Here is a 21,516-nt window from a genome sequence, read left to right on the forward strand (position 1 = left end):
TAGATTCTTAGTTACTATTAGTTATTAATCATATAAATCTCGATTGTTGATTCTCCTGGATAGCAATCAAGCTAGAAACTACGAATATACTGTTTAACTCCAATCCCTGTGAATACGATATTTTACTATACTATCTTTGACTAGCGAGCATAATTTAAGTGTGTGTTTCGAGCTCGTCAAATTTTGGCGCTGTTGCCGGGGATTGACAATCAATAGTGTTTAAAATAGTTTGTAGTGCTAATTCAGGATTTTTTCTTTTTTATTTTATTTTATTTTTCTTCTTTACGTTTGTTGTCCGTTGACTATGCGCATGTTACAGGTGCAGATTGGTGCATGACTCGAGCTTCTGCAAAATAAGTTCTACCATACGAGCCAGAGATAGAAAAACAACAGCGACAGCTGAGGATGGAAAGAAATCTCACTGAAACGTAAGAAAAGGTTGGGCAATCCTCAACCAAAAAACTTATGGATAGAAACGGTGAGGATAATGTAGATTTGGCTACAAGAGAAGCAGCCCAACAACGAGAACAAGCTGCACGGGATGCTGAAGAAGTAGCTATTAGAGATGCACAGATTATCTATGAAGAAGAGAGGGGTCATAGAATTGCTCAAAATCAACCCTTGGGTGAAGACCAGTTCAAAAATATAGCTCACATACTTGGGAGACCACTTGGCGATTATGCTAGACCGGTCTACAATCAAGGATTATGAAGTGTGAAACCACCTCCAATTGCAGAAAATAATTTCGAGTTAAAGCAAGGGTTGCTTCAAACCCTTTAGAATTGTTGTGTCTTTAGAGGGAAGCCAACGGAAGATCCAAACACACATCTAATGGACTTCGAGGAGATTATGAACACCTTTCAATATAATGGTGTGTCACAAGATGTGGTGTATTAATGGGAATTCCCTTTTCTGTCAATGATGATGCAAAGCAGTGGCTTCGAAGCTTGCCCACAGGTTTGGTTAGAACATGGGAGGAGATGACCAGAAAATCCCTTGATAAATATTTCTCCTCAACTAAAACGGGCAAGTTTAGAAGAGAAATCCGTAACATCTTCCAGAAAGATACTGAAACGGTTTTTTAAGCATGAAAAAGTTTTAAGGAGATTGTTCAAAAGTGTCAACATAGCAGAATTGACCTCTGGATGCAACTCCAGGACTTTTGGGATGGATTGACACCGGCCTCCCGTAGAACATTGAGTAATGTAGATGGAGGCCCGTTGAGGAAGATGACTTCAGAGGAGATAGTAACAATTCTTGATGACTTATCAGAAGATGCAAATCAATGGCCCTCTGAGAGTGCGAAAAGAAGAATATCAACTGGTGTTCACCTGGTTGATGCTAACATATCTGTGCAAGTACAACTTGATGCTATGGACAAAGAGATAAGGAAGCTGACCATTGCCTCGATACAAAGTGAGCCTCACGCAACTTGTGATATATGTGGAAGAGGACACTCTACTCATGAGTGTCAATCCTAAATTGAGGAAGTAAATGCTGAAACATGTTCATGTAAACTTACCATTCACAGAAGTGCTCTCACAAATGCCTTTCTATGCCAAATTCTTGAAGGAGATCCTTACAAAGAAGAGGAAAATAGAGGAGACTGCAGTGGTGAAGCTCACGGAGCATTGCAGCGTGATATTGCAAAATAAACTTCCACCAAAGTATGGAGATCGAGGGAGTTTTACTATACCTTGCTCTGTAGGAGCGATTCATTTTAATAAATCATTATGTGATTCTGGTACCTCAATTAATATAATGCATCTATCTACTTACAGGAAACTGGAGATGGAGATTGGAGAGATAAGGTCGGTGCCAATATCTTTGCAGCTGGCGGACCAGAAGACTTTAATACCCGAGGGGATAGTGCAAGATGTGTTAGTTCGGGTGGATAAGTTTGTATTTCCTGTAGACTTTATAGTGGTGAATATGGAGAAGAACAAGGAGATCCCCCTCATCCTAGGAAGACCATTCTTAGCAATGGGTAGAGCAATAGTGGATATACACGAGAGGAAACTGATGCTTAGAGTGGGTGCGGAGAAGGTGACTTTTGATATGAATGTAGAAAAGGGGGAACAAAAAGAAAAACCAGCTGTGAGTGTTGAGTAGAAAGTGAAGAGCTTGAAAGAGAAGGCTGCAGTGAGTGAGAAAGATAAGTATGGGGTGTACCCCAAAAAGGTTGAGAAGAAGCTATCGGCATGGATGTGCGCATTAGTCCGAAGGTGGGAAATGGATCCAAACTTCGACTCAGACCCCGACTATAGGTTCAGGGAAGTTTCCTTTACCTTATTCTTTTCAATTGTGTGTCATGGGGACATGCCACAACTTAAAGTGTAGGGTGGGGGATATTATGTATGTATGTATGTATGTATGTATGTATATTAGTTTTCTGTTTGGTAGTTGTAGTAGTTAGAGATAGAAAATAATTGGAAAAACCATAAAAATTGAAAACTTTTCAATTTTTCCCGATGATGGATATCATTCGATGGGTTTCTTGAAGGATTAAAGTCGAAATAAAAAGACAGCATGATTTTCTTTGGTTAAGTAGTGTAATAATTCCCCCTTGGTTTTTCTTTGTGCCGCGGTTCTTTTCCAATGGTTTTGTTTGAACCGGGAGTGGTTAGTTTTTATTTTTTTTGAATGTAGGAAACCTTGTGTTATGATTTGAATTGAAGGCAATATCTCTTGACTTTATTATACCTTGAGAATAGTGAGTGCTTTAGTTGTGAAACTTCGGCTTAGTTTTTGACTCTTGTGTAAGTACCTTAAATTATGTGAACTTAAATTTGCTTAACTGCTTTGCTTAGAGTGTCTTGATGAGTTCAATCCTGAGTGAGTTACGTGCCATGTGTGTGTGAGGTTTTGGGTATTCTGTGCATTACAGTTGATTTCTAGAACTTGCCCCGTATATTTACTAAGTGAAATAGTAATTTTATTTAGTCATGGAAGTGATATAGGTGTTTCTTAGTTGAGCCATATATATGTTTTACCCACCTAATTGTTATGTATCTTAGTTAACCCCGTTGAGCCTGTAATCCTGTTTCCTTGGCAACCACATTACAAGATTTACCCTTTTGTTTGAATTGACCGTCTATTTTAACCTTGTACCTCTCGTGAGCACTTGAATTTGTTATGAACTTTGTAAAAGTTAAAGTGTGGGGTATTGGTTTGGCTTTTGAGAGAAAATATTGAAATAGGAGGAAGGTGCATTGTTTTGAATAAGTAAGAGCCACTTGAATTGAATAAGAAAAGAAAAAGAAAAAATAGTTGTATTGTTGTGAAAAATATTCCTTGATAGTGGTAACTCTTATTGTGTGTGTGGTTAAAGAAGTAGGAGTTGATGTATATTGATGTGAAGGTGGAGTTATAGTTTGACATAAGTGTGGGGTTTTGAATGAGTAATTATGTATTAAAGTACTTAGGGAGGTGTAGTCACTGTTATATCTAAATGTATCCTACCCGTCCCTCAGCCTACATTACAACTAATTAAAGTCCTACTTGATCCTTGACTGAATGCGCTTAATTAGTAGAGTAGTACACTACTGGCAAGCCTATGGTACATCGTTTTTGGCATATGAATGTTGTTTTCTGAGAATGAGTGAATTTTTTCTATCTTGAGTTCCTGATTGTTCTTAAATTTTATTGTGTGTGGAACTACTCTCTACCGTTGTGTGAGGGAACTTAATTCACTAAGGAAAGGTAATGTCATTGACCTCTATGTTAGAGCAAGTGAGCGGGTTGTGAAAATTGCATGGTGCTTTTGAGTCAAATCTTGAGGTGAGGATGTTACATTAGAGTGCTTAATATGTTTTAATTATTCTTAGTGTGATAAGTTAGGAGAGTTGTTTAAAAAGGTCATGTCTATATGAAGTGTAGTTTGATTGCTCGAGGACAAGCTATGGTTTAATAGATGGTAGGCTATAATCTCATAGTTTAGTCGCTTATTGCACTCTAATTTACTGCACTTTATTTGTTTTTGAGCTTTAATTGATAGTGTTTTGCACTTATTGTGTGTTTTATGCATTTTAGGAGTCATTCCGAGCTATGTAGCTATTATGAAATGAATTTGAGTGATTTGGAGCTTTGAAGTCTGAGTAAAATCTCAGGGGATTAAGCCGGGATCGTGTTCGGCAGTCGAGGACCAAGTCTGGATGTCAAAACGGAAGAAAAATCCATACTCTGAGAAAACCTCACTGCTGTGGCGCGTGGGGTGCTGTAGCTGTGCAAATTCCTGTTTCATATCAGAAACCAACTCTTTGGATTTCCCCACTAATGCCCCGCATGGCGCGTCGCCCCATGCAGCACGCCTGTGCAATATTTACAGTGTAATTTTCCTATTTCGGCTAGGAGAAGGTGATTTCGTCTAGGCCCGACCCTACTTGGTATAAATACATGGGAAAACGTTATTTCCTGAACGTTTGACATACTTTAGACCTAAGGAAGCTAAGGAGGTGTTGGAAGAGCAAAAGCACAAGTATCTTATCATTCCTTCCTCACTCAAGACCCGAGTTTGGATTAAATTTATGTTTTCCTATACTTTAATTTTATTTGGGATGAATTTATCCATATATATGGAGTAGTTCTCTTTAGACTTTGATGGATTTGGTGTATTGATATTTTTTTGTGGATTATAACTCTAGTTTCATGTACTGAAGCATTTTTGGATGATTTAACTGTTGCATCTATATTCATTTGTTCATGTAATTGAGAGAGGCATAACTTGTGATTTCTTTGCATTATATTGTTGGTTGAGTTCATTAATTCTTCTTAGTAATCGAAAGAGGCTAGTTAAAATATTGATGAAACCTAGTTAGGAGAATAATCGAAAGAGGTTTACCTAAAGACCAATCCACTATGCATTCTTGCATATCTTCACGTGCTTAAATTGGTTCATCTTGTGAGGTTAAAACTTAATCGAGAGAGGAGTTTTTTCTAAACGTTTGAACTAATAATTGAATAAATTCGAGAGACTCACTTGAACATTAGAAGTGAATTTTCTTGAGTTAGATCTCAAACAATTAACTTGCATCTCTATGCCTGTATGACAAGTGCGCATGTCGAATGTAATACAACATTGTGAACAACTATATGCATACTCTCAGAGTATCAGTCCACTCAGTCCTCCCATTCACTCAGTCCTCACAGTCACTCAATCCTCCCAATCACTCGACACTCGCACTCGCACTCAAAAGGTACCTGCGTCCACTGTGGATGTGCATACTCTAGAGGGGCAATTCCAGCCCAAGCGCTATAAGCAAATCATGGCATGAATCAAATAAATATTTTGCGGCATGCAACCTGATCCCATAAATATCCTCACAATCAGGCCATCGGCCTCACTCAGTCATCAATCTCTCTAGTCTCTTGGGCTCACAAAAATCATAATAATCAGCCCAAACAATGATGATATAATATATAAATAAATGACAACGGAGACTGAGATAGGATATGCAATTAATAGTTGTGACTGAGTGTGTGATTTCAAATTAAGGAAACAGTTCAACATGTAATGTGACCTCTGTAAGTCCCAACAGTACCAACATATAGCCTAAGCATGATTTCTAACATGACTTGCAGCTCAATTTCTGTAACACATGGGGAATATACAGATAACAAAAAGATTATTTAACGATGCAGTTCCATGGAATTGACTACATCACAATTCACACGATGCACGCCCACACGCCCATCACCTAGCATGCGCATCACCTCAACATCAATCACATAGCACGTAATTTGGGTTGCATACCCTCAACACCATGTTTAGAAGTGTTACTTACCTCGAACAAGCCAAATCCAATACCGAGAAAGCCAAACGATGCTTTAAAAATGCCGTCTCGCACGTACCAACCTCTGAACGGCTCGAAACTAGCCAAAAGCAATTCAAATACATCAAATAATGCTAAGGGAAAAAAAATTCAATCGATAAAGGTCGAATCATTAATCAAAATCCAGAAATTGACCAAAATGTTAAACTCGGGCCCGCACCTCGAAACCTGACAAAACTAACAAAATCCGACAACCCATTCAATTATGATTCCAACCATACTAGTTTCATCCAAATCCGACTTCAAATCGATGTTCAAAACTTAAAAACTCACTCTATGAAACTTTAGGCTAAAACCCCCAATTTCCCTTTACAATTCATAATCCAAATGCCAAAATCAAATATAGATTCATGGAATATAATCAAAAGCGATTAGAGAACACTTACCCCAATCCATATGGTGAAACATTGCTTCAAACATCACCCAATTCCAAAGTCTATAGCTCAATATGTGATAAAAATGGCCAACCCTCGAACTTAAAGCATTCAGCCCAGCGTTTTTGCATTTACAGACAGTAGGTTGCACATGCGACCTTCGCTTCTGCGGAACAAGGTCGCGCATCGGCGAGACAGCCTTGGCCAGTAGTGGCCGCTTCTGCGATATCCAAGGTCGCTTCTGCGATCGCGCTTCAGCGCATGTCGAACCGCTTCTGAGAAGCCTCCTAAGCCAGCATTCCCCAGGTATCTTATGCGACAAATTTCATGCTACCGCGAGCACGCATCTGCGGTCCCTTATGCGCAGGTGTGAAGACACTAACAACCAAAAATTCCAGCAACTTCAACAAGACTCCAAACGATCTGAACCCCGTCCGAGCTATTCGGGACATCGTATGAATATACCAATAAGTCCCGTAACATAACACGAACCTACTCGAGGCCTCAAATCATACATAACAACATCGAAACGATGAATCACACCTCAATTCGAACTCAAATGAACTTTGAACTTTCAACTTACCTGGTCGCTGATGCTCATACTTCACCTGGTGGCAATTTAGGCACCGAGATACATACTCCACTATGTCCTTCTTCATTCCCATCCACCAGTAATGCTGTCTTAAGTCCTGATACATCTTCACGGCACCCAGATGAATAGAATACCGCGAACTGTAAGCCTCCTGGAGAATCAACTCACGCAAACCATCTACATTGGACACACATAGCATGCCCTGCATCCTCAATGCACCATCATCCCCAATAGTGACCTCCTTAGCATCATCGTGCTGGACCATGTCTTTAAGGAAAAGCAGATGGGGGTCCTCGTACTGACGCTCCCTAATACGATCATAAAGAGAAGACTGAGAGACCACACAAGCCAATACTCGACTCGGCTCAGAAATATCCAATCTAATAAACTGGCAAGCTAAGGCTCAAACATCCAATGCCAGCGGCCTCTTTACTACTGGAAGATAAGCTAAGCTCTCTAAACTCTCCGCCCGGCGACTCAAGGCATCGACTACCATATTGGCCTTCCCGGGATGTTACAAAATGGTGATATCATAGTCCTTAAGAAGCTTCAACCACCTCTACTGACGCAGGTTAAGATCCTTCTATTTAAACAGATGCCGCAAACTCCAATGATCAGTGTAAATCTCACAATGGACCTTGTACAAATAGTGCTGCCAAATTTTTAAGCCGTGAATAATAGTTGCTAACTCAAGGTTGTGGACATGATAGTTCTTCTCATGGGGGCTTCAACTGGCACGAAGCATAAGCAATCACTCTACCCTACTGCATCAGGAAACACCCAATGCCGATCCGCGAGGCATCACAATACACTATGTAAGAACCAAAAACTGATGGTAGATCTAGAACTGGAGCCGTGGTCAAAGCAGTCTTGAGCTTCTGAAAGCTCTCCTCGCACTCCCCCGACCACCTGAAAGGAGCACCCTTTTGGGTCAATTTATTCAAGGGCGATGCAATAGATGAGAAGCCCTCCACGAAACAGCGGTAATAACCAGCCAAATCGAGAAAACTCTGAATCTCCATGGCTGAGGACGGTCTGGGCCAATTCTGAACTGCCTCTATCTTCTTCTGGTCTACCTGAATACCCTCACTCGACACCACGTGTCCCAAGAAGGCCACTGAACTGAGCCAAAACTCACACTTGGAGAACTTTGCATAAAACTTCTCCTCCCTCAATCGCTGTAACACAATCCTCAGATGCTGAGCAGGCTACTCCTGGCTACGAAAGTACACCAGGATGTCATCAATGAATATAATAACGAATGAGTCAAGATAAGGCTGAAACACACTGTTCATCAAATGCATGAACGTTGTTGGGGCGTTGGTCAACCCAAAAGACATTATAAGGAACTCATAATGGCCATATCGGATCCTGAAAGCTATCTTAAGAATATTTGAGTCCTGAATCTTGAGCTGGTGATACCCTGACCTCAAATCAATCTTGGAGAATACCCTCCCTTCCTGAACCTGGTCAAATAGATCATCAATACGCGGCAATGGATAATTGTTCTTGATTGTGACCTTCTTCGACTGTCTGTAATCAATGCACATTCTCATAGTACCATCCTTCTTCTTCACAAATAGAACTGGTGCACCCCAAGGTGACACGCTAGGCCGAATAAACCCCTTATCAAGGAGTTCCTGAAGCTGCTCCTTTAATTCCTTCAACTCTGTCAGTTCCATACGATATGGAGGAATAGAAATGAGCTGAGTGCCCGGCACCAAATCAATACCTAAATCAATATCCCTGTCAAGCGCCATGCCCGACAGGTCTGCAGGAAACACATCATGGAAATCTCGCACCACCGGAACAGAATCAATAGCAGAGGCCTCTACACTAACATCCCTCACAAAGGCCAGATAAGATAAACAACCTTTCTCAACCATCCGCTGAGCTTTCAAGTATGAAATCACTCTACTGCGAACATAGTCTATAGAGCCGCTCCACTCAATCTTCGGCAACCCCAGCATGGCCAACGTCACGGTCTTAGCGTGATAATCTAGAACAGCATGACATGGAGACAACCAATCTATATCCAAAATCACGTCAAAGTCGACCATACTAAGCAACAAGAGGTCCACTCTAGTCTCCAAACTCCCAATAGTCACCACACATGACCGATATACACGGTCCACAATGATAGTATCGCCCACTAGAGTGGATACATGAACAGATTCAACTAGAGACTCACGGGGCATAACCAGATAATGAGCGAAATACGAGGACACATATGAATAAGTGGAACCGGGGTCAAATAATACAGAGGCATCTCTATGGAAAACTGAGACAATACCTGAAATCATAGCATCTGAAGCAATGGCATCTGGTCTAGAAGGAAGAGCATAGAAACGGGCCTGACCGCCCCATGATCGGCCTCTCCCTCTCGAGCGGCCCCTAGCTAACTGGGCTCCACACGGAGCTGGCTGAGCGGTTGGTGAAGAAACTGGTGCTGATGTCATAGACTGCCTCCTCTGCTGAGCTAGACCTCCCACTAGGCGGGGACACTGCCTCCTCATGTGACCAAACTCTCCACACTCATAGCAACTCCCCGGTGCTGGTGCTGGGGACTGAAGGGAGCCCTAAGCACCGTGATAGCTGGTAGAAGGACCTTGCATAGACGAGCCCTGACCCGATGGAGCACGAGATGAACTCTGAGCTGGGAGAGTACTGAAAGATGAATGGCCCTGCTGATAACTGTGTGAACCATGGCCAGATGATGCACTACGGTGAACTGGGCGAGCCATCTAAGCATGTCTGAAAGGACGACCTCTACCGTGGTGGAACTGCCCCCAGAAGGAACACCGCTAAATCCATCCTGTCCACGAGGCCTCTTGGCCTCCCTCTCGACCTGCTCCTGGCTGTGAACCATCTCAATATGATCGGCAATATCGACAACCTCATAAAAAGTAGCACCGGACATACTCTCTTTAGTCATAAGCAATCACAGCTGAAAAGTGAGGCCATCTATGAACCTTCTGATCCTCTCCCTGTCTGTGGGAACCAACCAGATAGCATGACTAGCCAACTCTAAAAATCTCATCTCATACTGCGTCACAGATATATCACCCTGACGAAGCTGCTCAAACTGTCTGCGTCGCTCCTCTCTACGGGACTAAGGCATGAAATTCTCCAGAAAGAGAATGGAGAACTGCTGCCAGGTAAGGGGTGCTGCGCCGATCGGCCTACACCTCTCATAAGCCTCCCACCAACTGAATGCAGCCCCTAAGAACTAAAAGGTAGTGAACAAGACCCCGCTGGTCTCCAGAATACCTGCCGTACGGAGTATCCTCTGACACCAGTCCAAGAAACCATGTGCATCCTCTCCCTCTGCACCACTAAAAGATGGAGGCTGGAGCCTCCCAAACCTCTCCAATCTATGCTGTTCATCCTTAGGCATAGCAGGAACAACATAATCCTAAGTAGCGGTAACCGGCTTGGCTTGTGGTGCCCCCAGTGTCTGGAATTCCTGTACCACCTGCACTGGTGTGCGGGCAGCGGGAGTCTGAGCGCCTCCCTCGGCTTGAGAAGTGGCTGCTGCGGCCGGAACAGAGAACGCCTGAGCAAGACTGGTACACACGGTCAGAATCTGAGCTAATGCCTTTTGAAGGCCTGAAATCACAATGGGCACGGGTGGTGCTTGAGCTGGTCCTACATGCTTGTCCATAACTGGAGCGTGCTCCTAAACTGGGGCAACTGGTGGGTCTGCAGGTACTGCCCCAGCTGCTGTGCGGGCTGCACCTCTGCCCCTATATCGACCTCGGCCTCTCGCGGCCCTGGCTGGTGGTACTGGTGGTTGTCCATCCTGCCCTGTAGTATGCGTCCTCACCATCTGTAAGAGAATTAGAACAACAGAAATTTAGTCACCAGAATCAATAGATTCGCACAACAAGAACTCAAGAATGTGAAGTTTTTCCAAAGGGTTTTGCCGCCTCTCGAAGATAAGTACAGACGTCTCCGTACCGATCCGCAAGACTATACTAACCTTGCTCATGACTCGTGAGACCTATGTAACCAAGGCTATGATACCAACTTGTCAAGAACTAAAACCTAACCCGTCGTGATGGCACCTATCGTGATACTAGGCAAGTAGACCTTTCCAAAACACTTTCAAAATTTAACAGAAATGAACTAAGACATTTAAAATAACCAGAGTTTTTCATAAAAATGGGGGTAAAACCCAAAAAACAAAAGTGCGAAAAAATAGCCCGACATCGGGGTGTCACTGAGTTATGAGCATCTAGATATCCAGTCTAATAAAACAGTGTCTAAGTATCAATACAGAAAAGAAGGAAAACATAGAAGGAGAGACAAGTTCTGCGGACGCCGGCAGCTACCTCAGAGTCTCCGGTACTGGATCGCGCACGAACTCAATGACCTTTGTGATCAAACAACCTGAATCTGCACATGAAGTGTAGGGTGTAGCGTGAGTACAACCAACTCAGCAAGTAACAGAAATAAATAAGGAACTGAGAAGGTAGTGATGAGCTATACAAATACAGTTCATTTTCCATAATTCCAGCAAAGAGTAGACATGCTTTCAAATCCGTCAGTTCAAATCAAATCAGTTTTATACAGTTACAGTGTAGGTAAAATTCGGATATAGAATCTTTCAGAAATTTCATGACAATGAAAGATAGCAACTAAGTGCATCAACAAACGAAAAAACAAGTACATCCTCTCAGGACAACAATCACTCAACTCATCACAAGAGCTCAATAACTCGACTCTCAACCCTTAGTACTCACACTCAATAGGTACCTGCGCTCACTGGGGGTGTGCAGACTCCGGAGGGGCTCCTTCAGCCCAAGCTCTATATCGCTACGGCGTGCAACCCAATCCCATAATATATAAATAGCCATACGGCTCGTTGCGGCGTGTAACCCGATCCATATATATATATACCTATAGCTCACAGCTCGTCACTCAGGCCTTAACTCAGTCACCAACCTCTTCAGTCTCTCGAGCTCTCAAAAATCATAAAGATCAGCCCAAACAAAATAGCATATTGTATCAACAAGAATCAAGAAGAGGCTGAGATATAATGCGCAAGTAAAACCATGACTGAATACAAGACAGCAATTAGCAAATAATTCAACAAGTACGCGATCTCTGTAGGTCCCAACAGTACTATCACATAGCCTAAGCATCATTTCTAACATGATTTGTAGTTAAATTTTTATAACATAGAGAAAACAGGTAATTAACAATAGTCTATTCGACTTTACAGTCTCACGGGACGGACCAAGTCACAATCCCCCACGGTGCACGCCCACACGACCGTCACCTAGCATGTGCGTCACCTCCAAAATAGTCACATCATACCAAAATTCGGGGTTTCATACCCTCAGGACCAGATTTAAAACTGTTACTTACCTTAAACCGCACAAAAATCATACTCCGCAATGCCCTTGCCTCTCGAATCAATCTCCAAATGCCCCGAATCTAGCCACAAGCAGTACGATATAATTAATATAAGCTAAAAGAATCAATTCCACAAGAAAAATACGAAATTATAAGCTAAAATCTGAAATAGGCTCAAACCTGCCCCCAGGCCCACGTCTCGAAATTCGACAAAAGTCACAAAACCCGAAAGCCCGTTCACTCACGAGTATAACCATACTAAATTCATCAAAATCCGACATTATTTAGTCCTCCAAATCTCCAAAATCCACTCTCCAATTCTCAAGCCCTAAACCCCCAAATTTCACTTCAAAATCTCGCTAATTAGGTGAGGAAATTAGTGGGAAATCAAGATTTATGATAAAAAATGAGTACAAGAAGATTATCTCAATAATCCCCTCTAAAATCTTCTCCAAAATCTCTTAAGTCCGAGTCTCAAATGGTGAAATAAGACTAAAATCGCGGACCCTTGCTTTTTAAATATTCTGCCCAGCCTTTTTGCATCTGCAGATCCACTGTCGCATCTGCGACGCCGCACCTGCGGAAAATCCATCGCAGGTGCGGATTCCACTTAAAATCTCAGATTCCGCTCCTGCGGCTTCAAGACCGCATCTACGCCTATCACAGGTATAGAAACCCATCGCATCTGCAGCTAAAACTCGCACATGCGCCCAGTTGCCCGCTTTTGCGACCATCGCGGGTGCGGAAAAATATTCGCACGCTCCTAAGTTTAAAATTACCCAACGGAGATAACGGAATCGACGAAACTCCAATCCGGAGTCGTGTTCATACACTTCCGGCTACGGTCAAAATCCTAAGACTTGAGCTTCCGTTTTAGGGACTAAGTGTCCCAAAACACTTCGAAACCAAAAATAAGACCTCCCGACAAGTCACATAAGCAGAAACAGATACGGAAAAAATAGTAAATATGGGATCAGGGCTAATACACTCAAAACGACCGGTCGGATCATTACAGCTTAATGCCTCTGGATATGGTTCGTTATTATTAGTGATGTCGTGATATTAAAGTCAACTTTAGGCATGGATTAACTGGTTTTGTTAGGTCCCTTATTCCTTATGGGTTTAATATTTTATGAAAAAACAGGAACTCACATTCGCAAATCGACAAGGTTAGTCCTTGTATGATAGGTTCTATGTATGTTGAGCCTTTGTGCTATTATATTTATTTATAATTATTGAATGATAGTGTGGGACCGCCCGGTGCTTCGTTTGCATGTAATTGACGGTACATTGTCGCTTGGAACTCCACAATATGCTGGTTTTATTTTAACAGTTGGGGGTTGGTGTTAGCTGTGGGATAGATATAAAAATGGAATTAGTCCTGACTATAAGGGTGATGTTGCCAAAATATTGGTATATTCGAGAGACATGCTAAGAAGAGTGTGGTTTTCATATACGATATATAGAAATCTTAGTTATTAAAAAAGAAGAAGGTAGTACTTGTTTATATGAAGCTACCATCAAGAGGGTTTTATTGGTAGGATGTTGAGACATACATCGTGATAAGAAAGTAAGTGTTGGTTAGTTCGAATAGACCTACGAGAGGTGTATAAAAAGAGAAGTGTGCACACATCTCTTATCATAGATGTGGCTGGCAAGAATTTGAGAGAGAATATATTTTTTAGTGATGGAGAATGCAATGGCCTGTAAAATTTTATAAACTTTAAATGTATTTTTGAGTGGCTCCATTTAATTATCGTAAATAAAGTGGAATGAACTTTTGAGTTATTAATTAAACATAGTTGTTTTAAATTTTAAAGAGATAGTATGAATTAACAAATGAATTGTGATGCAATAAAAAGACAGTCGAATTTTTCATGACGATAGTGTTTGAATTTAGCGACGACAGATTTTTGTCGTAATAGAAAGCTACGTATTCGATAGTTTGGATGAGGAAAAAGGGGGAAAATTATTATAATGTACTTCAAGTTTGTTTACCCGAAAAATGGATGGAGTTGAATTTATACGTAGTTCTAAGGGTACGTGATATAACTTGACACAAATCATAAGAGTAAAATGGAAATATCGAATATTGATTGCAAAGAATGAAAAATAAGCAAAGTTGGAAAGAAAATGATTTATGGATTAGGCAAGATGAACCAATCTATGAAGCTAAAGAGGGTAACTCTTCCATATATGAGTGTATGATATCTCAGTTACAATGTATGTTAAAAACTTGCCCTTTACAGAAATACAACATCCCTTTTATAGCGGGGGATGCTACTTTAGATATAATAAAAAATACATAATGGGGAACACATGATGAATCAGCTGTTCCATAATTCCTGCCACGATTCTTTCCTCTAGTGCGGTTGCAACGACTCTTGTCTATGAGCTCGATATTGACTCGAGCTCTTGATCTTGACTCGAGTTCGATTCCGATTCAGAGCCTTGTATTGATTCGGGGTCAGTGTTGATCAGTCTCTGCCTCATAAGCCCGATAACTTCACTTCTCAATATAGGTCGACTTGGATATCGAGCTCGACATTGATCGGTCCCTAGGGCACGAAGCTTGATGACCCGACTTCGGACCTCAACATGATATTACGAAGACTCTCTTCGATCCAATGCATTACCATTTCGACCAGTTCGTATGAAGGTTGAAAACGGTTTTGACTGTATACAGATAGTTTCCTCGTTTCTCGGGAAGGATGTGGAGAGAAATGATATGATTTCCCAAAGGCTCGATCAGATATATGCTGACGTTTGCATCGAGCCCGACCATGACGTACGTGATAGCTGTCCCGTCGGTTCAGTTTATTAAGGCATTAAATGTGTGTCAGACGGTGGTCGGCCACTTCTGATATTGAACCGCCGCTGCTTAATCTATAAATAACCCCTCTTTTTACTATTTTTTACTTTCAGATCTCCACATCTTCAAAGCTCCTTTTCGCATCTTCTGAGTTTTCCGTCTGCAAATATGTGATTTTCATTGCAAATCCCTTCTCAAAACACCAAATACTCCCGTTCTTCGTTCACAGAATTTTAGATGGAAAAAACGTCTAAAACTGTTCCGCAAAAAGAGGCCGCTTCTTCATCTCGACCTGCAGGTGGAGAGGATGTGGAGGAGCCCCGCCCTGAGGAATTCGTTCTGGTAGGGTGTTCGACTGTAGGTGATTTTAAAATTGGAAAGCCTTCTCCAGTACCACGTCGGTGTGAGCCGATGTCAAGGTACTAGTGTTCAATTACCCAGAAAGTTCTCGATAAAGTCATATAAGAATGCAACTGGGATAATAAACTTATAGTAATCCCATCGCCTGATGAATCAATTACTACCCACGTCGAAGGGTTCTTAAGTATTTACACTTATCCTTTCACGTTGGGCCCTCTAGACACCGTCATGGTTGCCTTCTGTAAGAGGTACGACGTGACCCTCGGCCAAATCCATCATTCCTTTTAGAGTATAGTGATTTTTCTTCAATTTTTCTCGAGCAAGATCGAGGGGCGCATCTTCACCCTCGATCATCTTATGCGCCTTTATAGTCCCCGACTTTATCTAGGAGGGTTGATCAAGCTTGCTCGCCAAGCAACCAAAACGCCGTTCTAAGGCATATATGAGACTCGGGATCGGGGTTGGATGGGCCGTTTTGTTCGAATCAAAACTTCGGACTTGATCCCTGCCGATGACTTGCCATTTACTGAGAAATGGAATATGAGCCGTGAGTAAACATTACTCTTTGCCCGTTTTGATTTTGTGATTGCCTTTCATTTTGTTGATCCATTTTTCTTTTCTTATCACAGCCGTAGCTCGGATGCCAGAACCGATCCCGGATCTTAAATAATGGGTCGAAGGTCTGGTGCTACAGAGACCGTACTTCGAGCGTGCTTGGGTCGAATTATCAAAGGGTCGATGGGAGGCCCGTAGTCATAGTAAATTTCTTTATCGATTTGTCTATTTTTTGTTCTTATTTATTTACTTGCTCCCTTTTTTCCCTTTGTATGACTCGAAAAAGATGTAGTCATAAGGCCCCCATCTGGTGATGAAGAAGTTACTGCCCTGAAGCAGGTAAAAGAAAGGAAGAGAAAAGACGTACCGAGCCCCCCAAACTTGGAAAAGAAGAAACCGGCTAAGAGATCTCGAAAGCCGAAGGGGGGCTCCATTATCGTGCCTTCTGAAGTGGTTCGTCAATTAAGGGACGAGCCCGAAGAAGGAGAGGAGAATTTAGCCTGTGTACGGGCTAATGTTGTGATTCAACAATCTTCTGATTTGGTGGAAGCAAATCAGGGAATCCTGGCCATAATCCCAGAATAAGAAGAAGCTGAGATTATCCTTTCTCGAGCTAAGATGATTGAAGGGGATACCGAGGGTAGGACTTCTCGGTAAGTAGAAGATATTTCGAGGGATGAATTCGGGATAGTTGATATTAGTGGATCCCCTTAGATTTCGGATGCCATGATTCAAGAGGCCAGTATGTTGGAGGATCGATCCTATGAGGGCATCCATGAGTCGGCCGATATCCACGGTTTTCTGGAGGGGCTCGAATCAGGTGCCTCGGAGGAGGTTACCGGTCTTGGTGGAATACCGGTACCCAAAAAAGTATCATGGTCGGGTTCTGTCGAGCCTTCATTGGTTCACAAACTGGTGGACCGATTCCCAGCCCCGAGTGTCGATCCCGACCGTAGGCGGAAGATAGTGCACTCCGTACCTGAGGATACCCGAATTATTTCTCCCCCCGTGGGGATTTCCACTTACCTTCGGTTCTTGGTGACCGAAGAAGATCAATCAGTAATGAATGCAGTGGGGCCCGCCTATCTCTTTAACGAGGCCCAACACGCTTTGAATCGGGTAACTGTGATGGCATCTTTGCTGCTTCTTTTACACTTAAAATTGTAGGTAATTCTAATGTTTTTCCTTCTGTTTGTAGGTTTCGATGTTGCATCACGAGGCCTTTCTTCGAATCCGAGAGAAGCATGATGTAGAGGTTCGGAGCCTCACTGAGAAGAGTGACTCTTACAAGCTCCTTAGTGAAAAACTTCGAGCAGATTTGACAGCAACTCAGGAAGAGCATGAGGAGATGGCTGAGCAGGTATTCCGAATTTTCCATGATAGTGAAGATGAAAAAGAGATAACCACTAACGATCCGATTCTGCAGGTTCGGCAGAGGATCGAGCAGATCAGACGGCTTAACTCACATGTAGATGGGCTACTGGCTGAGGCAGAAGAATTTAAAAAGAGTATGGATATCCTTGCCTCGAAAAAGAAAGCCGTTCAAGCTCAGTTGGAGTTGTCTGATGCCCAACTTCGATCTACGAAAGAAAATGCCTCGGGGCTAATCGAGAAGATGAAAGAGCTTCAGCATCAGTTAGATTTGGCCATTTCAGATAAAGTAGGCTTGGCTAATGAACTTGAAGTGGCCAGATCTGAGGTGATCGAGGCCAACAAAAGAGTCGATGCCAAATTGGCTCAGTTCGGAGAGAAGAACTCGAGGAGGTCAGTACCCAGGGCTTCGATGTTGGGGCCGAGATTGAAGTTGCCAGGGCGGAGGAGACCATGGCTCGAAAGTTGGCCTTTCCTAAAGAGGACTCCAATAACTTAGGTGAGTCTGAAGATGAGGAATATGCCAAGAACACTGCCTCCGATGAAGATCGAGCCATTTAGGGTCTTAGGAAGTTTGTTGTGTTGTTTTGATACCGCTTTCGGTCTTTGTATAAAGAACTTCCTTTTGGCTGAGTTGCCGTTGTACAAAATTTGTAAATATGAAATTTTCTTCTTCTTGAAGCAAAATAGCGTTTTAAGCTAAATAGATAGTTTGAATTTCAATCATTGTTGCCTTCGGGCTTTGTGGGTGGTTCCCTTTGCTTTTTCAGCTTTGAATAGTCGAGTGTTTGTTTGCTCGAACTCGAAATAAGAGTAGCCCGTAGGCTTAGTAGTCGAGTGAGTGATTGCTCGTACTCGAAATAAGAGTAGCCCGTAGGCTTAATAGTCAAGTGAGTGATTGCTCAAACTCGAAGTAATATAGCTCGTAGGCTTAGTAGTCGAGTGAGTGATTGCTCAAACTCGAAGTAATGTAGCTTGTAGGCTTAGTAGTCGAGTGAGTGATTGCTCGAACTCAAAGTAATGTAGCCCGTAGGCTTAGTAGTTGAGTGAGTGATGCACTCGAAATAAGAGTAGCCCATAGGCTTAGTAGTCAAGTGAGTAATTGCTCGTACTCAAAATAAGAGTAGCCCGTAGGCTTAGTAGTCGAGTGAGTGATTGCTCGAACTCGAAGTAATGTAGCCCGTAGGCTTAGTAGTCGAGTAAGTGATTGCTCGAACTCGAAGTAATGTAGCCCATAGGCTTAGTAGTCGAGTGAGTGATGCACTCGAAATAAGAGTAGCCCGTAGGATTAGTAGTCGAGTGAGTGATTGCTCGTACTCGAAATAAGAGTAGCCTGTAGGCTTAGTAGTCAAGTGAGTGATTGCTCGAACTCGAAGTAATGTATTCCGTAGGCTTAGTATTTGAGTGAGTGATTACTCGAACTCAAAATAATGTAGCCCGTCGGCTTAGTGTTCGAGTGAGTGATTGCTTAAACTCTAAGCAATGTAGCCCTTAGGCTTAGTAGTTGAGTGAGTGATTGCTCGAACCCGAAGTAATGTAGCCCGTAGGCTTAGTAGTCGAGTGAGTTCTTGCTCAAACTCAAAATAGGGTAGCCCTTGGGCTTCGTAGATAGTCCCCGAGTGAGAATGATTGCTTGAACTTGAGTCTATGTAGCCCTTGGGCTTTATAGTCGAGTGAGTGTTGCTCGAACTCGTTGATTGTTCGGTTGGCAGCCCCCGATATATGGGGTAATGATCGGCCCTTTTTCATAATAGATCTCAAAATAGAGGAATTTTTCTTGGACATGAGATATCGGTAAAGAAGAAATTTTTCCTTGTAAGTCATTATACATGTGTTTTTGTGTCAGGGCTCGGGCCAACTACATGGGCATGGCTCGTTTGACCATTTGGCCCTTACAATATTTCCTGTTGAGACCTTGTTGCCATGATATAACGAAGTAACTTCCTTTGCACCGTTCTTGATAATCATCGTTGATATGTTGAGTGACAATGGTATGCCCCCTAGTATTCGAGGTTGATTGTAATGAGGCCTCGGATACTAAGGCTTCGTGTTGAGTAATCCGTCTTTGTTCCTGATCGAATTCATTAATCCTCGTCTTTGGTCGAACATCTGCAAGGGTTAGTTTCGAAATATAATTGAATAGGGGAGGGGATCGTACCTTTACAGTAGTATCGTTTTAGTCATTTATCATACCAAGCTTGTAGGATTTCCTTTATACGGCCGGTATCGGTCTTTGATCGACCTCTGTTCTCAGTTGGCAGCCCTATTAATAACGGACCCAGAGCCCAACTGGTCGTCTTTGACTATTATTTTGGATTGATATCGATTATGCACATCGGCCCAAGTAAAAGCTGGGTACTTGATTAGGTTACACTTCAGCCGCCGTGAAGCCATTGAGCTTTGTTCGTTTAGACCTTGAGTGAAAGCTTGAATAGCCCAATCATCTGTGACTGGCGGTAGACCCATTCGTTCCATTTGGAAGCGAGATACGAATTCTCTTAGCATCTCGTTATCATTTTGTCTTACCCTGAATAGGTCCAACTTCCTGGTCTCGACCTTTATGGCCCCAGCATGTGCTTTTACGAAAGAATCTTCAAGCAAAGAAAAAGAATCGATAGAGTTAGACGGTAAATTATGATACCATACTGTTGCTCCCTTTGTCAGGGTTTCACCGAATTTTTTCAATAATACAAATTCGATCTCATCGTCCTCTAGATTGTTCCCTTTGATGGCACATGTAAAAGAGGTGACATGTTCGTTGGGATCGGTCGTTCCATTATATTTAGGAATCTAGGGCATGCGAAACTTCTTTGGGATCGGTTTAGGAGCTGCGCTTGGGGGGAAAGGCTTTTGTGTAAATGTTTTAGAATCTAAGGTCTTCAGTATCGGTGGTGCTCCCGGGATCTGATCAACCGTAGAGTTATATGTTTCCACATTTTTATCGTTTGCCTCGATCCTCCTTTCTCCTGATTCTACTCGTTTGGTCAGTTATTGAACATCTTAGCAATTTCGGGATTAGTCCCTGACTCTTGCACATTTGACTTTACTATAGCTGGTTCTGTTCTATGGATGACTTATCTGGGTGGACTGGGCTCCGTCCTGCTCGGTACCTGGGTTAGACTCTGTGACTGAGCTTTCGCTACCTGTTGAGCTTGCAGCATTTTAAAAATCATACGCAAGCTGACGCCGTTTTCCTCGACGTTATGGGTATCTCGAACTACAGATTGAGTGCAACCGTGAATGCTACTTTCAGGTTCAGAATGTAGGTTTGCCTTAATGGCCACATGAGAATTAACATCTAATGGCACTTCGACTCGAGCTCCAGGGGCATCGACAAGTGGCATTCCGGCCCTGGGCGTCAAGTTGTTGTTGTCGCCTTGAAGGCCAGCTTCGTTGTCGACAGGTAAGGCCATTTAAATTGAGAGTTCGTCGTTGCTAATCAGAAATCAAAGGCACTTCCGAAATTAAGCGTGAATTGGTGTTTATTTGCAGATTCGTATCAAATAATCACTATTATCCTTAGCCCCACGGTGGGCGCCAAACTGTTTACCCGAAAAACGGATGGAGTTGAATTTGTATGTAGTTCTAAGGATACGTGGTATAACTTGACTCAAATCATAATAGTAAAATGGAAATATTAAATATTGATTGCAAAGAATGAAAAATAAGCAAAGTTGGAAAGAAGATGATTTATGGATTAGGCAAGATGAACCAATCTATGAAGCTAAAAAGGGTAACTCTTCCATATATGAGTGTATGATATCTCAGTTACAATGTATGTCAAAAACTTGCCCTTTACAGAAATACAACCATCCCTTTTATAGTGGGGGATTCTACTTTAGATATAATAAAAAATACATAGTAGGGAACACATGATGAATCAGTTTTTCCATAATTCCTGCCAGGATTCCTTCCTCTAGTGCGGTTGCAATAGCTCTTGTATATGAGCTCGATATTGACTCGAGCTCGATATTGACTCGAGTTCGATTCTGATTCGGAGCCTTGTATTGATTCAGGGTCAGTGTTGGTCGGTCTCTGCCTTATAAGCTCGATAACTTCACTTCTCATCATAGTTCGATTTGGATTCGAGCTCGATAATAATATCGAGCTCGACATTGATCGGTCCCTAGGGCTCGAAGCTTGATGACCCGACTCCGGACCTCAACCTGATATTACGAAGACTCTCTTCGATCCAATGCATTACTATTTCGACCAGTTCATACGAAGGTTGAAAATGATTTTGACCGTATACAAAGTTTT

The 21,516-nt window shown here is 42.3% G+C and overlaps 1 protein-coding gene across 1 annotated transcript; it reads left to right on the forward strand.

The window, feature by feature from the left end:
* Positions 1–896: 896 nt before the first annotated feature.
* Positions 897–17,755, forward strand: LOC138896027 (uncharacterized). Its single transcript, XM_070180799.1, has 5 exons — positions 897–1,076; positions 1,158–1,416; positions 1,532–1,667; positions 1,782–2,097; positions 17,084–17,755. Exons 1-5 carry the CDS (start codon positions 897–899, stop codon positions 17,753–17,755), a joined length of 1,563 nt encoding a protein of 520 aa, XP_070036900.1.
* The last annotated feature ends 3,761 nt before the right edge of the window (positions 17,756–21,516 follow it).

Source organism: Nicotiana tomentosiformis, chromosome 7 (genome assembly GCF_000390325.3).
Source record: "Nicotiana tomentosiformis chromosome 7, ASM39032v3, whole genome shotgun sequence".
NCBI lineage: Eukaryota > Viridiplantae > Streptophyta > Magnoliopsida > Solanales > Solanaceae > Nicotiana > Nicotiana tomentosiformis.